Raw genomic sequence first — 13,235 nt, 5'->3', positions numbered from 1 at the left:
TCAGATATTTGACTCCAGTGCTGCTTCCTCCACTAATCAAGATGAAGGTGACTTTCAGTGATTCACTAAGTATAGTTGCAGACTCAGTGATTTGTGCTCCGCGTCACTCCGCTGGTGATGTTATTGTCCTTCATCAGTTAGTCCTGATTGTCCAGCTGTGGTTGAGGACGCGGTGATTGACAGCTCTGAGAGCTGCAGGAGTGTGTTACAGAGGCACGTTTCGCTCCAGACACACTCCAGATAGACATGAGTTCATTCTGCGTTAGTCAGCATCATCAGCATTACTGCTGGACCACATCGAGAATCAACACATGTCTCTGTCCTTAGGGATGCAACTAAAGGTGACAGACCATTTCAATTAGTGCTTGATTAGTGGTTTGTTCTCCAGACAGCTAGATTTGTCTTATTGTCTTGGGACAGAATCATCCTTTACACAAGTATACAAACAGACAATTGGCAATCACAATTCTGTTGTGCAATACATACTTAACATGCATGGTATGGTATAAAAACACCAGGTGTGTGCATTTCACAGTTACAGATGCAGCTGGCCAGTGGATAGCAAACAAGATTCTCTTCGTGACACTAGTTGAAGAGGAAAAACTGTAGATAGAAGCAATTTACATTCAGTGCGTTGTTAATTACAGTCTGTATTGCATGCATTGTTGCATTCATCTGAAATGCAATGTGCAATGCCATCGATTACATCCATGTTGTATTCACGTGTATTAGAATATGTACATTTTCACAAGATGCACTAAAAACAAAAATCAGCAGCCATAAAAATGAAAGAGCCTTTTATTTATTTATTTTAGTCCAGATGTTGTAGTCATGCATCTGTTGCAATTCATTAAGATCAGAAAACACAACACGGGCCTTAACATGCTTTTATTTACAGTTCAGTGTTTGATTCAGTTCAATATCTGTAGTTCCTCAGCTGTTAAAACATGTTCAGTTCCAGTGATAAACAGGAACAGCTGTGCCGCTTTAAACCAGATGTGTTGGCATCAGCGGTTATTATAGTTAATTTAACTTGAAATAAAAATACAATTGAACTCAAATAACAATATTTAAAACAATTAATACATGTAGTTTAACTTGATACTAAAATGGTACTAAAATGACCAAAAGCATAATCAGCATAGATAGTGTTTGGGTTCACGTACTTATTAGAGTATATGCATGACTCTGTGAGAAAATATTTATAATAATATATATATATATATTTTTTTTTTCGTCGTTGCAATTCATTACATCTACAAAAACATATTTTCTTGTTCAGGAGGGTTCTGTTTTGAGGACCAGTGTTTGTCCGCTGATGAAGCGTCTGTGTTTTGCTCTCACAGACTGCAGAGCAGAAACAGGGCACATTTGGTGCATGCTGGGACTTTCTCTCCGCTCAGCTTGACAAGGAAATCCTCAAACAAACCTCACTCTGTGTTTTGCCCGTCCCTCAGGAGAAAACTCTCCAATTAGCGGCATGTATTCTGTGCTTTACATGTTACACGAGCAGACAGTGAGAGACACAAATCCTGGCAGCTGGAGCTCAAGCGTCTCTTAAAACACTGAGAAACATCTGAGATTTCTGTGAAGAAGAGCAGGAGAGTGAGACCCTAATTAATTAGTTCATTAATTAGAGATATTATAGTAAACTAAACCTGTAACTCAAAGTAAAAAATAATGTTAACTGAAATAAACTATTTCTTTATTTTTCAGTTAATGGCCAGTGCAACATTTCTCATTTTAATTTAGCTTTAACTTGTCGTACCGAAATAATAAAAGTAAAAACTATATATAAACTACTAAGAAGGAAAAAAGACACGCAGCAAAATTACTAAAGCTTTACATTGAATTAACTGTTTAAATGTTATTAAATTGTATTTTTTGTTACTTTTTTAATAAAAAGTTTATGCTTTAAACTTAATACTCAAATTGTACTAAAATAACTACTACTGAAATACTATATTAATAAGAGCTATATAGATATAAATAAGAAACAAAATTACTAAAAAGGATCCAAACAATTACTATAACTAAAATATGTAAGTTTTATTTTTTGTTTATATTATAGTTAATATTTTCCACTTGATATTAAAACACTAAAACAAAAAAAGCTACTAAAATTATAAAAACACAACAAAGTTACTAAAACTTTAACAAAAGATTTTTAAATGTTGTATTTTTTTATTTTTATTATTTAAATTGTTCAATTTTATGCTAGAAATTGTACTAAAATAAGTAAAAATTAACTATTTAGTCACATATAAAACAAAAATTCTTAAATTCTTAAAGTTTACATTTTAGTTAATTTTATTTATTTATCGTAAAATCATAAATAGTACAACACAAACATATACTTATAAATAGACATTGATGTGTATGTAATATTGTTTATGCATATGTGTTAGAAACTACTAAGCTGAGAAAAAACAGCAAAATTACTAAAACCAATGAAAATAAAAATGCAAAATGTAAAAACTGATGTAAATAATGAAAATAAAACTGTTCCTTGTTTACTATTTTCTAAACAGAGTAATTGTATGGTCTGTGATTCTAAAGTAACACTGTATGGGAGTTTAATGCAGAAATGAATAAGGACTCCAGAGAAATGCTCCTCTGCTCCATCTATATCAGTCAGAGCTGTGTTGACCAGCTTTAATGACTTCGTCTCTGGCTCGACAGATTGCTTGATGATGTTGCTGAATCCAAATGTCACCGGCGGGCGTTCGCGGAAAAACTCGCTCTCCTCCTCGTGCCTAATTGATTTCAAGAGCTGTGAATATTACTGTTACATTTCATGCATATTTAGTTACAAATGTTTCCTCTTTTGAGGATTTGATTTGGAAATGCAAAGCAGACGGCTGTGTTTCTGAGATCCCGTCATGATTTTGACTGCTTTTGCATTTTAATTTTGCGTATGGATTATTATTAATTTGTATTAATTTGTTATTTGTTGTTGTATTTAAGACTGTCAGTCATCAGTCAGTTTCAGCATAAATGTGTTTTGTAATCATAATCAGTAATCAACAATTTAATTTACTTTTAATTTAATTTAAATTTAAAATTGTATGATCCTAATAATAGTTATAATTGTGTAGATGCATGCATGCATGTGCAAGGTTTTATGTGTATTATTTTTGTATATATTTTTTTATGTTTGAACTTTTATTTATGTATTTATTTTATTATTTTGATAGCAATTAATTGATTATTACATTTACATTACTTAATTTTAATTAATTAACCAATTAATATTTATTTTTGGATTTGCAGTTTTTTTATTTATTTATTTGTTGTTTGTTTATTTTTTACAATTTTTTATTATTAATTTATTTAAAATATTTTATGATCCTAATAATAGTTATATTTGTGTGCATGCATGCATATGTAAGTTTTAATGTATTTTTATTTTTGTATTTAATTTTTATGTTTTGAATGTGTATTTATTCATTGTTATTAGCAATTATTTGCAATTAGCAAATAATTGATTATTACATTTACATTAATTAATTTCTTTTTATTTATTTTTTGATTTTCAGTTTTTATTTTTATTTATTTATTTGTTTGTTAGTATTTTTTATATTATTAATTTATTAAAAAATATATTTATTTATGTGTTTTGAATGTGAACATTTAATCAGTTAATAGATAATCTACAATCTGAATTTAGATTAATGCATTTGGCAGACACTTTATCCAAAGCTTTTATTTTATTTTGTTCTGTTTCATGTGATTTTGAGCATTTGTGTCCTCTTTCCAGCTGCTGCAGTGCTCTTCGGTTCAGGCCACTGTAATGTGATCGTGAGGGTCAGTGTGTTGTGAATACCGATGCGTCTCTATAATCACATTCACCAGAAACACAAACTTCCAGGAATCTAATTATAGTGAACAAAACAGATGAACAGACACAATTACACAAACCCTTATTTGCTGCGATGCTCTTTCTCCATCCACTGAAGATTTATATTCAGTCAGTGGCACCTCAATAATAAAAATAACAATACAAAAACATTAATAAATAACGATCAACTAATTGATTGATAAAACTTTGTTAAGGTCCAGTTCTCACTATTAACTAGCATGCATATAACTAGCACATTGGCTGTTTATTAGTACTTATAAAGCACATATTAATGCCTTATTCTACATGATCATGTTTAAGATCCTTTAATCCAGCTCCATAACAACTGCCTAACTGTTAATAAACAGGAAAATAAAGTGTTAAAATCAAGTATGGTCAATTGATTAAATGTTTACATTATAAACGCAAAATGCATCTGTAGACTACGCCTTTTTAGATAAATTAATAATAAGAAAATAATAATAAGAACATGCACACATACAGATATGATGTAAAGAGATGCATCTGTAAATACTGTGGTAGTATCATAGTAACTGGCAGTTTATTAAGATATCTTCCTGTTTTATTTTATATTTTATTTTATGCATGTTTTTGTATTTTTTAATGCATGTTTTCATTTTATTTTATTCATTAACTCTTGCAGTGCAGTACTACCAGTCGATTAAGAAATCGTCCTATTCTAGTTTGTTCTTGTTTGTTTACTTATTTCCTTCTTTTATGATATACTTATTCCTGCTATGCAGTACAGCAAGTTTACTGAGAAATATTTCCATTTTATTTTGTATTTTATTTTAATTTATGTTATCCATCAATCCGTTTTTTGTTTGTTTCATTCATTCATTCACTTGTTCCTTCCTTCCTTCCTTCCTTCATTCGTTCATTCAATCATTCAGTCATTCGTTCGTTCATTCATTAATTTGTTCCTTCATTCATTCATTTGTACCTTCATTCATTCATCCATTCAGTTGTACCTTCATTCATTCATCTATTCATTCGTTCATTCATTTGTTCCTTCCTTCCTTCATTCATTCATTCATTCATTCATTTGTTCGTTCATTCATTCATTCGTCCGTTCATTTTTTCATTCATTTGTTCCTTCCTTCATTCATTCATTTATTTGTTCATTCTTTCATTCATTTGTTGCTTCATTCATTCATTCATTCATTTGTCTGTTCATTTTTTCATTCATTTGTTCCTTCATTCATTCATTCATTCGTTCATTCATTTGTTTCTTCATTTGTTCGTTCGTTTGTTTGTTCATTAATTTGTTCCTTCATTCATTCATTCGTTCGTTCGTTCGTTTGTTTGTTCATTAATTTGTTCCTTCATCCATTCAGTTGTACCTTCATTCATCCATTCATTCATCCATTCATTCGTTCATTCATTTGTTCCTTCCTTCCTTCCTTCCTTCCTTCCTTCATTCATTCATTCGTTCATTCATTTGTTCCTTCCTTCCTTCCTTCTTTCATTCATTTGTTCCTTCATTCATTCATTCATTCGTTTGTTCCTTCATTCATTCATTCATTCATTCATTCGTCTGTTCATGTTTTCATTAATTTGTTCCTTCATTCATTCCTTCATTCATTCATTCTTTCATTCATTCATTCATTCATTCATTCATTCATTCGTTCATTCATTTGTTCCTTCATTCTTTGTTCATTCGTTAATGTGTACCTTCATTCATTCATTCATTCATTCATTCATTCATTCGTTCATTCATTTGTTCCTTCCTTCATTCATTCATTCATTCATTCATTCGTTCATTCATTTGTTCCTTCCTTCATTCATTCATTCATTCATTCATTCATTAGTCCGTTCATTCTTTCATTCATTTGTTCCTTCATTCATTAATTCATTCATTCATTCGTCTGTTCATTTTTTCATAAATTTGTTCCTTCATTCAATTTGTTCCTTCATTCATTCATTTGTTCCTTCATTCATTCATCTGTGCATTCATCCGTTCATTCTTTCATTCATTTGTTCCTTCATTCATTCATTCGTTCATTCATCTGTTCATTCATTCATTCATTCATTCATTCATTCATTCATTCATTCATTCATTTGTTCATTCATTCATTCATTCCTTCATTCATCCATTCTTTCATTCATTCATTCATTAATTCGTTCATTCATTTGTTCCTTCATTCTTTGTTCATTCATTAATGTGTACCTTCATTCATTCATTCGTTCATTCATCTGTCCTTCATTCATTAGTTCATTCATTCATTCATTCGTTCATTCATTTGTTCTTTCATTCCTGCTATGCAGTGCTGTCAGTTTATTAAAAACAGTTTATTTTATTTTATCCATCTACCATTTTTTGTATATTTATTTAAGAGATAAGTAAAACAATGATACATGCAACTATAATGTCTAGAGATGCATCAATACTGTGGTATAGGACTATGGTACTGGAGGTTTACTGAACTGGATGTTGATTTTCTTCAGAAAGTGGATTGTTAGACATAGTTTCTCTGTGTAAGCTGTTTCCATGTTGACCTGGGGATATACTGTAAAGCATGTGAGATCAGGAGTGTTGAATGTTGAACGATTTAAATATGAATGTGGTCTGTTGTTTTAAAGTGTTTGCAGCAAGCGATGTGCCTGTGAGCTCTCTGTGTAAATCACGCTGTTGTTGTTGCTCTGCAGTCGAAGAGCTACATGTGCAGCAGTCAAGGGAAGATCCTGTGCTTCACACTCGACTTCGAGTCGGGCTTCTCCTGCTCCGAAAACATCTCAAAGGTAAGGAAATCAAACTGCGCCTCTGGTTTCTGCTGCTTATTGGCTTTGAGCAGGAACTCACAGCTGAGTCCTGACAGCACTCAACTCAGAATAAACTGCCTTTATAATGCTCTCAGTATTTGGGCTGAATACTCGTTCCTAAGCTGATTTACTCTTATTAGCAGAACACTGTCAGCTCAGGCCTGCTAGCAGCACTGCCAGTTTATTAAGAACTCTTCCCGTTGTGTTTTGTTTTATTTATTGTATGATTTTTTGAGTTTGTTTACCCATCCATGCATTTTTTGTTTATATAAATGTATTTATGTTCTATTAAAATATCCAGTTTATTAAGACGTCTTCAAATTTGGTTTTGTTTCATGTTAGGTTTAATGTTTTAGATTATCGTTTGGTTTCATTTCTTTATTTATCCATCCATGTTTGGTTTTAATTTAGTTATTTCATTTTCATTTTATTTTCTATCAAAATATCCAGTTTATTAAACAGTAGTACCATTTCAGAATTTTTTTATTTGTTATTTTGTTTATTTTATGTTTTGGATTTGTTTATCCATATATCCATACATCCATGTTTATATATATATATATATATATATATATATATATTTTTTTTTTTATCAGAATATGTAGTTTAAGAAGTCTTCCCATTTTGTTTTGGTTTATTATTATTATTATTATTATTATTATTATTATTATTATTATTATTATTATTATTATTATTATTATTATTTACTAATTCACCCATGTTTATCAAAATGTTATCAATATCAAGATGCTTCAAACATAACATGTTTTCTTGTGAATATTGTTTTAATTGGTGATCATTTTCTATAGTTTTTTTTTTTTATCCATACTTGTTTGTTAGTTTTATTTTCTATTAAAATATATTGATGTAATCAGAATCTTGTGAATATTGTTCTAATTGATGGTCAGTTAAAATTGTTATGTCCATGTTCATGTTTGTTTGTCATTTATTTTATTTGTATTTATTTATTATTTATTTTCTATCCAATTATCATCAATCTCAAAATGTTTAAACAAAACATGTTTGCTTGTGAATATAAATTTTAGTTGGTGATGCAATAATAGGTTTTTCCAGTGCTTTGAATAAACTTTTAGTCTGGAAATTTTTTTTTTTAAACTTTAAACATCAGAAGCAAGTTCCTCAATGACATCATCATGATCATCTTCATTACCATCCAGGAAGTGAAATCAGTCTGGAGGGAAAACAGCAGCATGGTCATCATTGTGTCACTCTAAAACATTCATCCCGTTTGATCAAATGACACACATCAGTTTGATCAGTCTATAATCTCAGAAGACGGTTAAAAGCACCTGTAACTGTTGAACCCTTTAATAGAACTAGTTTCCTTAATTACAGCTTAATCAAATTGTATTTTAGAAATGACGAGTTCAGCAGGTGCTGGTTAATGACGTGATTTGTGATTCACGCAGAAGAAGCATTGGGATCTGCAATCGTGAGACAGCGTGAATAGACTAACACACACTGATTACGAGCTTGACAGGCCAATTTAATGGCCCCATCTAAATCTGGCAAGTATTGTTCTTGGTTGGAATAGCAGGCAGTGATTTGCACATCAGTGAAAAGTGTGTTACTCATGATCATCTTCAGTCGTGATGTGCTGATCACGTCTGTGCGTTTAACCCAAACCATAACGAAAGAGCTTTATTAAAGTCCTCATGAAATTGAAGTGCACAATGTGCTAACTTAAAGCTATAGTTGTTCACCATCAGGTCATCCGAGATCAGGGTGAGTTTGTTTCTTCATCAGGTTTGGAGAAATGTAGCATTGCATCAGTGTCTCATCAATGCATGCTCAGTGAATGGGTGCCGTCAGAATGAGAGTCTGATAAAAACCACAATAATCCACAGCACTCCAGTCCATCAGTTAACATCTGGAGAAGACCAAAGATTAAACTAATTTAAACTAAAATATGAGTCCAAAATCAATAATAATGCTTCCTCCAGTGAAAAAGTGGTCTGGTCTGAATCAGGAGAGAAATCTGCACAGAAGCAAACAAGCCAAAACAGCTCTAAACAAATGGATTTTGATGAAAGACAAAAGGAGATGGGCTTTTTTGTTTTAATAAAGCTTGTTGCTGTGCCAAGGAGATATATGCAGTATATACTGTGTGTAATATATATATATATATATATATATATATATATATATATATATATATATATATATATATATATATATATATATATATATATATATATATATATATATATATATATATGACGACTTTAATTAATGATGTTATTATTATTATTTAAATTTTTTGCCAAAAATGCTTATGTGGTATAACTTAACAGAGATCTCAACAGAGACAGCAGTCTACTACAAAGCTTGAGGTTGGTGAAAGGTTTTTGAAAGAAGTCTCTTCTTCTCACCAAGGCTGCATTTATTTGATCAAAAACACAGTAAAAACTGTAAAAAATATTAGAAATTAAATTCAGAGTTTTCTATGTGAATATCTGTTAAACTGTAATTTATTTCTGTGATGCTCCGCTGTATTTTCAGCATCATTCCTCCAGTCTTCAGTGTCACATGATCTTCAGAAATCAGAATAATATGATCATTTACTGCTCAAGAAACATTTCTGATTATCATCAATGTTGAAAACACTTGTGCTGCTTAATTTCATTTCGTGATACGTTTTATTTTTAGCTTTTGCATGCCTGTCTGCTCTGCTTATTTATTTCTTTATTTATTTACTTGCTTTTCTACAGAAAACCATCTGGAAATACAAATTCTCCCAGCTGAAGGGTTCATCGGATGACGGCAAGACACGAGTGAAGCTCCTGTTCCAGAATTCAGAGAATAAACAGATCGAAATGAAGGTCAGATTGTGTTTACACGAGAATATTAGGATGAAATGTCAAGTCAACATTTATGCTGTATAAACATAGAATATTTTGAGGGGTTTACAATATTCGTTTGACTGTTTTGATGTCAGAGTCAAAAGAGAAGACATTTTTAACCCTGTAAAGCCTGATATATGAAATAATGTATATATGTTTTTTGTTGCTGTCGTTTTAATTTTCAAATGTAATCTTTCTGGTAATTTCTTTTCTTCCAGGAGCTGGAGTTTGCGAATCTGACGGCTGTGCTTCATTGCATTCACTCGTTCATCGCTGCTAAAGTGGCCACGGTGGATCCCGTCTTTGTCAACAATCAAAGTCTGACGCAGAAGTACATGTGCAGCAGCTAGAAACATCCGTGTGTGACCAACACGTACAGTCTCATCTGGTTCTCTGATTTTATGCACAATATATCTAGTTCTTGTTATTTTTGTACGAATCTTCTAAATTCAGAGCGACGTTTAAGGAGCACTTTGGGTATGTTTTGGGTTATGATTTCTTTCTTACCTACTAACGTGTTCAATCATATGCTTAAACTGATTATGTAGCAGAGCAGATGTTGACATACGGTTTTATGAGTTGATGTATGAACAGCATTTGACAAATTTACAGGGCGAAACGGGTGAAACTGAGACTTCCAGCTGTAAAATCAACCAAACTAAGATGAATACTTGTGTTCTTTTGCCCTTTTGTTTTCTATTCATCGCCTCAAACCTCTTCATTTAGCACAAAGAGTAGTAACAGCAAGTCATATATATATATATATTATAGGATTTCTGATGGTTTTCTCCATTTGAATGATACACTATGTTACACTGATTTGATACGTGTTATTATGAAGTAGTGGTTTCATTAACAGTAAATAAACAGCAACCGTTCTCGCAAACTGACATTTTTCTAAATATCAATTGATCTATTCTATTTAGTTTGATGTTATTCCAGCTCTTTTCCAAATAAAGGAATGATTAGTTCACTGCTGACGGAATATGCCATGATTCTTGTGTGGGTTCAGATGCAAGAGAAAATATTTACATGCATAAATCTCTTAATGGTTATGCAAGCCTAAATATTTACAAATATTTCAATGCACATTCGATTTGTTAAAATAATTTAAAGGGAAGATAATATCAATTCACCCTGAATTGTCAAAGAAGTCTGAAATTTTTATATTCCAAATGTTATATAGTCGATTACATCGTCAATTACCTAATTTATTTATGTGTTTGTCACAGTGTATGTTTTTTGCCAGGGTCATATTGATCCCAAACAGAGTAACATATAATCTGAAGGAAAAATAACAGGCTAATTTCAAAATGACTATTATTATTTTTTACACGTGCAATCAATCTTCACAGTACATAAGGCATAATTATAATTATACCAGAAAACACACTGTGATGAATTATTGATTGCCGTCTTAATTTAATTTGCAGTTTAAAGTCTGTGAATCATGAAATTACTTCTTCTTATTCCTTATGAATGCAGTCAGTTTTACAACATAATGGCCTTGAAAAGTGTTTAAATGCTTTAAAGGGATCATACGATGCTGCTAAAAAGAACATTATTTGGTGTAATGAAATGTTTATGTGGTTCAAGGTTCAAAAAACGAATTATTTTCCACATAATGTACATTATTGTTTCTCCTCTATGCCCCGCCTTCTGAAACACGTCGATTTTAACGAAGGCTCATCAGAGAAAGCGAGGTTTGCTCCGATTGGCCAGCTATCTAGTGCGTTGTGATTGCCCGAATCGAGCATTTAACGGAAAATGTTAAGCCCCTTAACATATTGTTTTAGATTAGATACTTGTAACAATATAAAAAAAACGTTAGTAGTACTGGAAGAAGGAGGCGGGAACCGGCGAACATTTAAATCAAACTTTAATAACAAAATAAACACAAAACGACGACTGCTGCACACATACAAAACCAAAACACAAAATAAAACCCAGGCCTGGTCCTCTCTCGTCCTTCACTCCCTTTCCTCCTCTTTTTATCCTTCCGGAGCTCCTCCGTGGGACTCGAGACCGGTGAGTGGAGCAAATGTCGCTCGTTTCCAATTACTCCACCGGAAACTATGAACATCGTTTACACTAGTGCAATGGACATTAAAAAAGTGCATAGAAAAATATTGTGTTTGTTTGGTGTGTATGTGTGTGTTATAGGGGGAGGGGGAATTCAGACTGCAGTTCAGTAAGGAGACAGTTGTAGGGAAAAAGCTGTTCCTGAATCTGCTGGTCCTTGTCTGGAGGCTCCTGAAGCGCCTCCCGGAGGGCAGGAGGTTAAACAGTCTGAGGTCAGGGTGAGAGGAGTCCTTCAGAATGCTGCGAGCCCGACGTAGACAGCATTTTCTCTGGATGTCCTCAATAGCAGGAAGTAGTGTCCCTGTGATGCATTGGGCAGTATTCAACACCCTCTGCAGTGTCTTGTGGTCAGCAACTGAGCAGTTCCCATACGAGACTGTGATGCAACTGGTCAGGATGCTCTCGATCGCACAAATACAGTGCACCAGGATGGTTGAAGACAGCTGGTACTTCTTCAGTGTCCTGAGAAGGAAGAAGCACTGGTGAGCCTTCTTGACTAGTCTGGAGGTGTTTGTAGTCGAGGACAGGTCCTCTGGGATGGTGGTTCCCAGGAACTTGAAGCTGGAGACACGTTCAACAACTATCCCAATAATGTGGATGGGGCCATGCATGCTTCCTTTCTTCTTCCTAAAGTTCACAATGAGCTCCTTTGTCTTTACTGGTGTTAATGAGCTGCAGACACACACAGACACACACAGTCGTCTGCAAACTTAATGATGGAGTTGGATCCATGCACAGGCTTGAAGTTGTGGGTGTAGAGGGAGTAAAGGAATGGTCTCAGCACACAGCCCTGTGGTACGCCGGTGTTGAGTGTGATGGTGTTGAGGGGTATGGCTTGACCGAATATGCTGAGGTCTGTTGGTCAGAATGTCCATAATCCAGTTGCAGAGGGAGATTTTAATTTCCAGGTCTTCAAGTTTAGTGATCAGCTTAGAGGGAATGAATTTAAATAAAATTAAATGAATGCATTTAGCAGATGTTTTATCCAAAGTGACTTACAGTGCATTCAGGCTATCAATTATTACCAATCATGTGTTCCCGGGGAACGCAATGCTCTACCACTTTAGCTACAGGAACACTGTGACAGTGAACGGCACTGAAAGACAGTGTTAAATGCTGGGCTGAAGTCAAGAAACAACATCATTACATGTGTTGTTTTTGTCCAAGTATGTGAGTACAGAGTGCATTGTGCATACTGCACCCACTGTGCTCCTATTGCTAGGGAAGGGAAATTGGTGTGGGTGGGAGACAGTCCTTGTGGTTTGCTAGGACCAGTCGTTCAAAGCACTTCATAACGATATGCAATAATGAGTGCAACGGGGTGGTAATCATTTTAGCACAAATGATTGAACAGATACTATTTAAACTGAACTGAGCTGCATGATGACATCACTGAATTCAGTGATGAACTGCCTTTAACTGTCATTTTGCATTATTTATACACTGTTTTTCGAATTAATGTTGTTGCTTTGACACACTCTGATTTGTTTAAAGCGCTTTGTATAAATAAAGGTGACTTGACTTGACATCGGGGAGTAGTGTTTTGGCACTGGCACAATGTATGTGGACTTAAAGCGGGACTTTGTCCACGGTGAAAGCCAATCCAGTGAACCACAGAGCAAAGTTTATGTATTTCCTCAGCGACCAGCACAGATCAGCTCCCA

At 33.4% G+C, this 13,235-nt stretch overlaps 1 protein-coding gene across 1 annotated transcript; it reads left to right on the top strand.

Annotated features, from left to right (window-relative positions):
* The first annotated feature begins 6,390 nt into the window (after positions 1–6,390).
* On the top strand, positions 6,391–10,259 carry LOC113117951 (gamma-2-syntrophin-like). The gene is made up of 3 exons (XM_026286848.1): positions 6,391–6,604; positions 9,358–9,468; positions 9,708–10,259. The coding sequence occupies exons 1-3, from the start codon at positions 6,524–6,526 to the stop codon at positions 9,837–9,839; spliced, it is 324 nt and encodes a 107-aa protein (XP_026142633.1). The 5' UTR covers positions 6,391–6,523; the 3' UTR covers positions 9,840–10,259.
* The last annotated feature ends 2,976 nt before the right edge of the window (positions 10,260–13,235 follow it).

The sequence above is a fragment of the Carassius auratus genome, chromosome 17, assembly GCF_003368295.1.
Source record: "Carassius auratus strain Wakin chromosome 17, ASM336829v1, whole genome shotgun sequence".
NCBI lineage: Eukaryota > Metazoa > Chordata > Actinopteri > Cypriniformes > Cyprinidae > Carassius > Carassius auratus.
Note: the sequence above shows the minus strand (reverse complement) of the source record. Positions and strands in the feature narration are given on the sequence as shown.

Excerpts from the sequence above, each read along its gene's own strand:
- LOC113117951 (XM_026286848.1), top strand. The coding sequence starts at position 6,524 with ATGTGCAGCAGTCAAGGGAAGATCCTGTGCTTCACACTCGACTTCGAG. Across the intron at positions 6,605-9,357 it reads GCTCCGAAAACATCTCAAAG|AAAACCATCTGGAAATACAA; the intron begins GTAAGGAAATCA and ends GCTTTTCTACAG. Across the intron at positions 9,469-9,707 it reads ATAAACAGATCGAAATGAAG|GAGCTGGAGTTTGCGAATCT; the intron begins GTCAGATTGTGT and ends CTTTTCTTCCAG.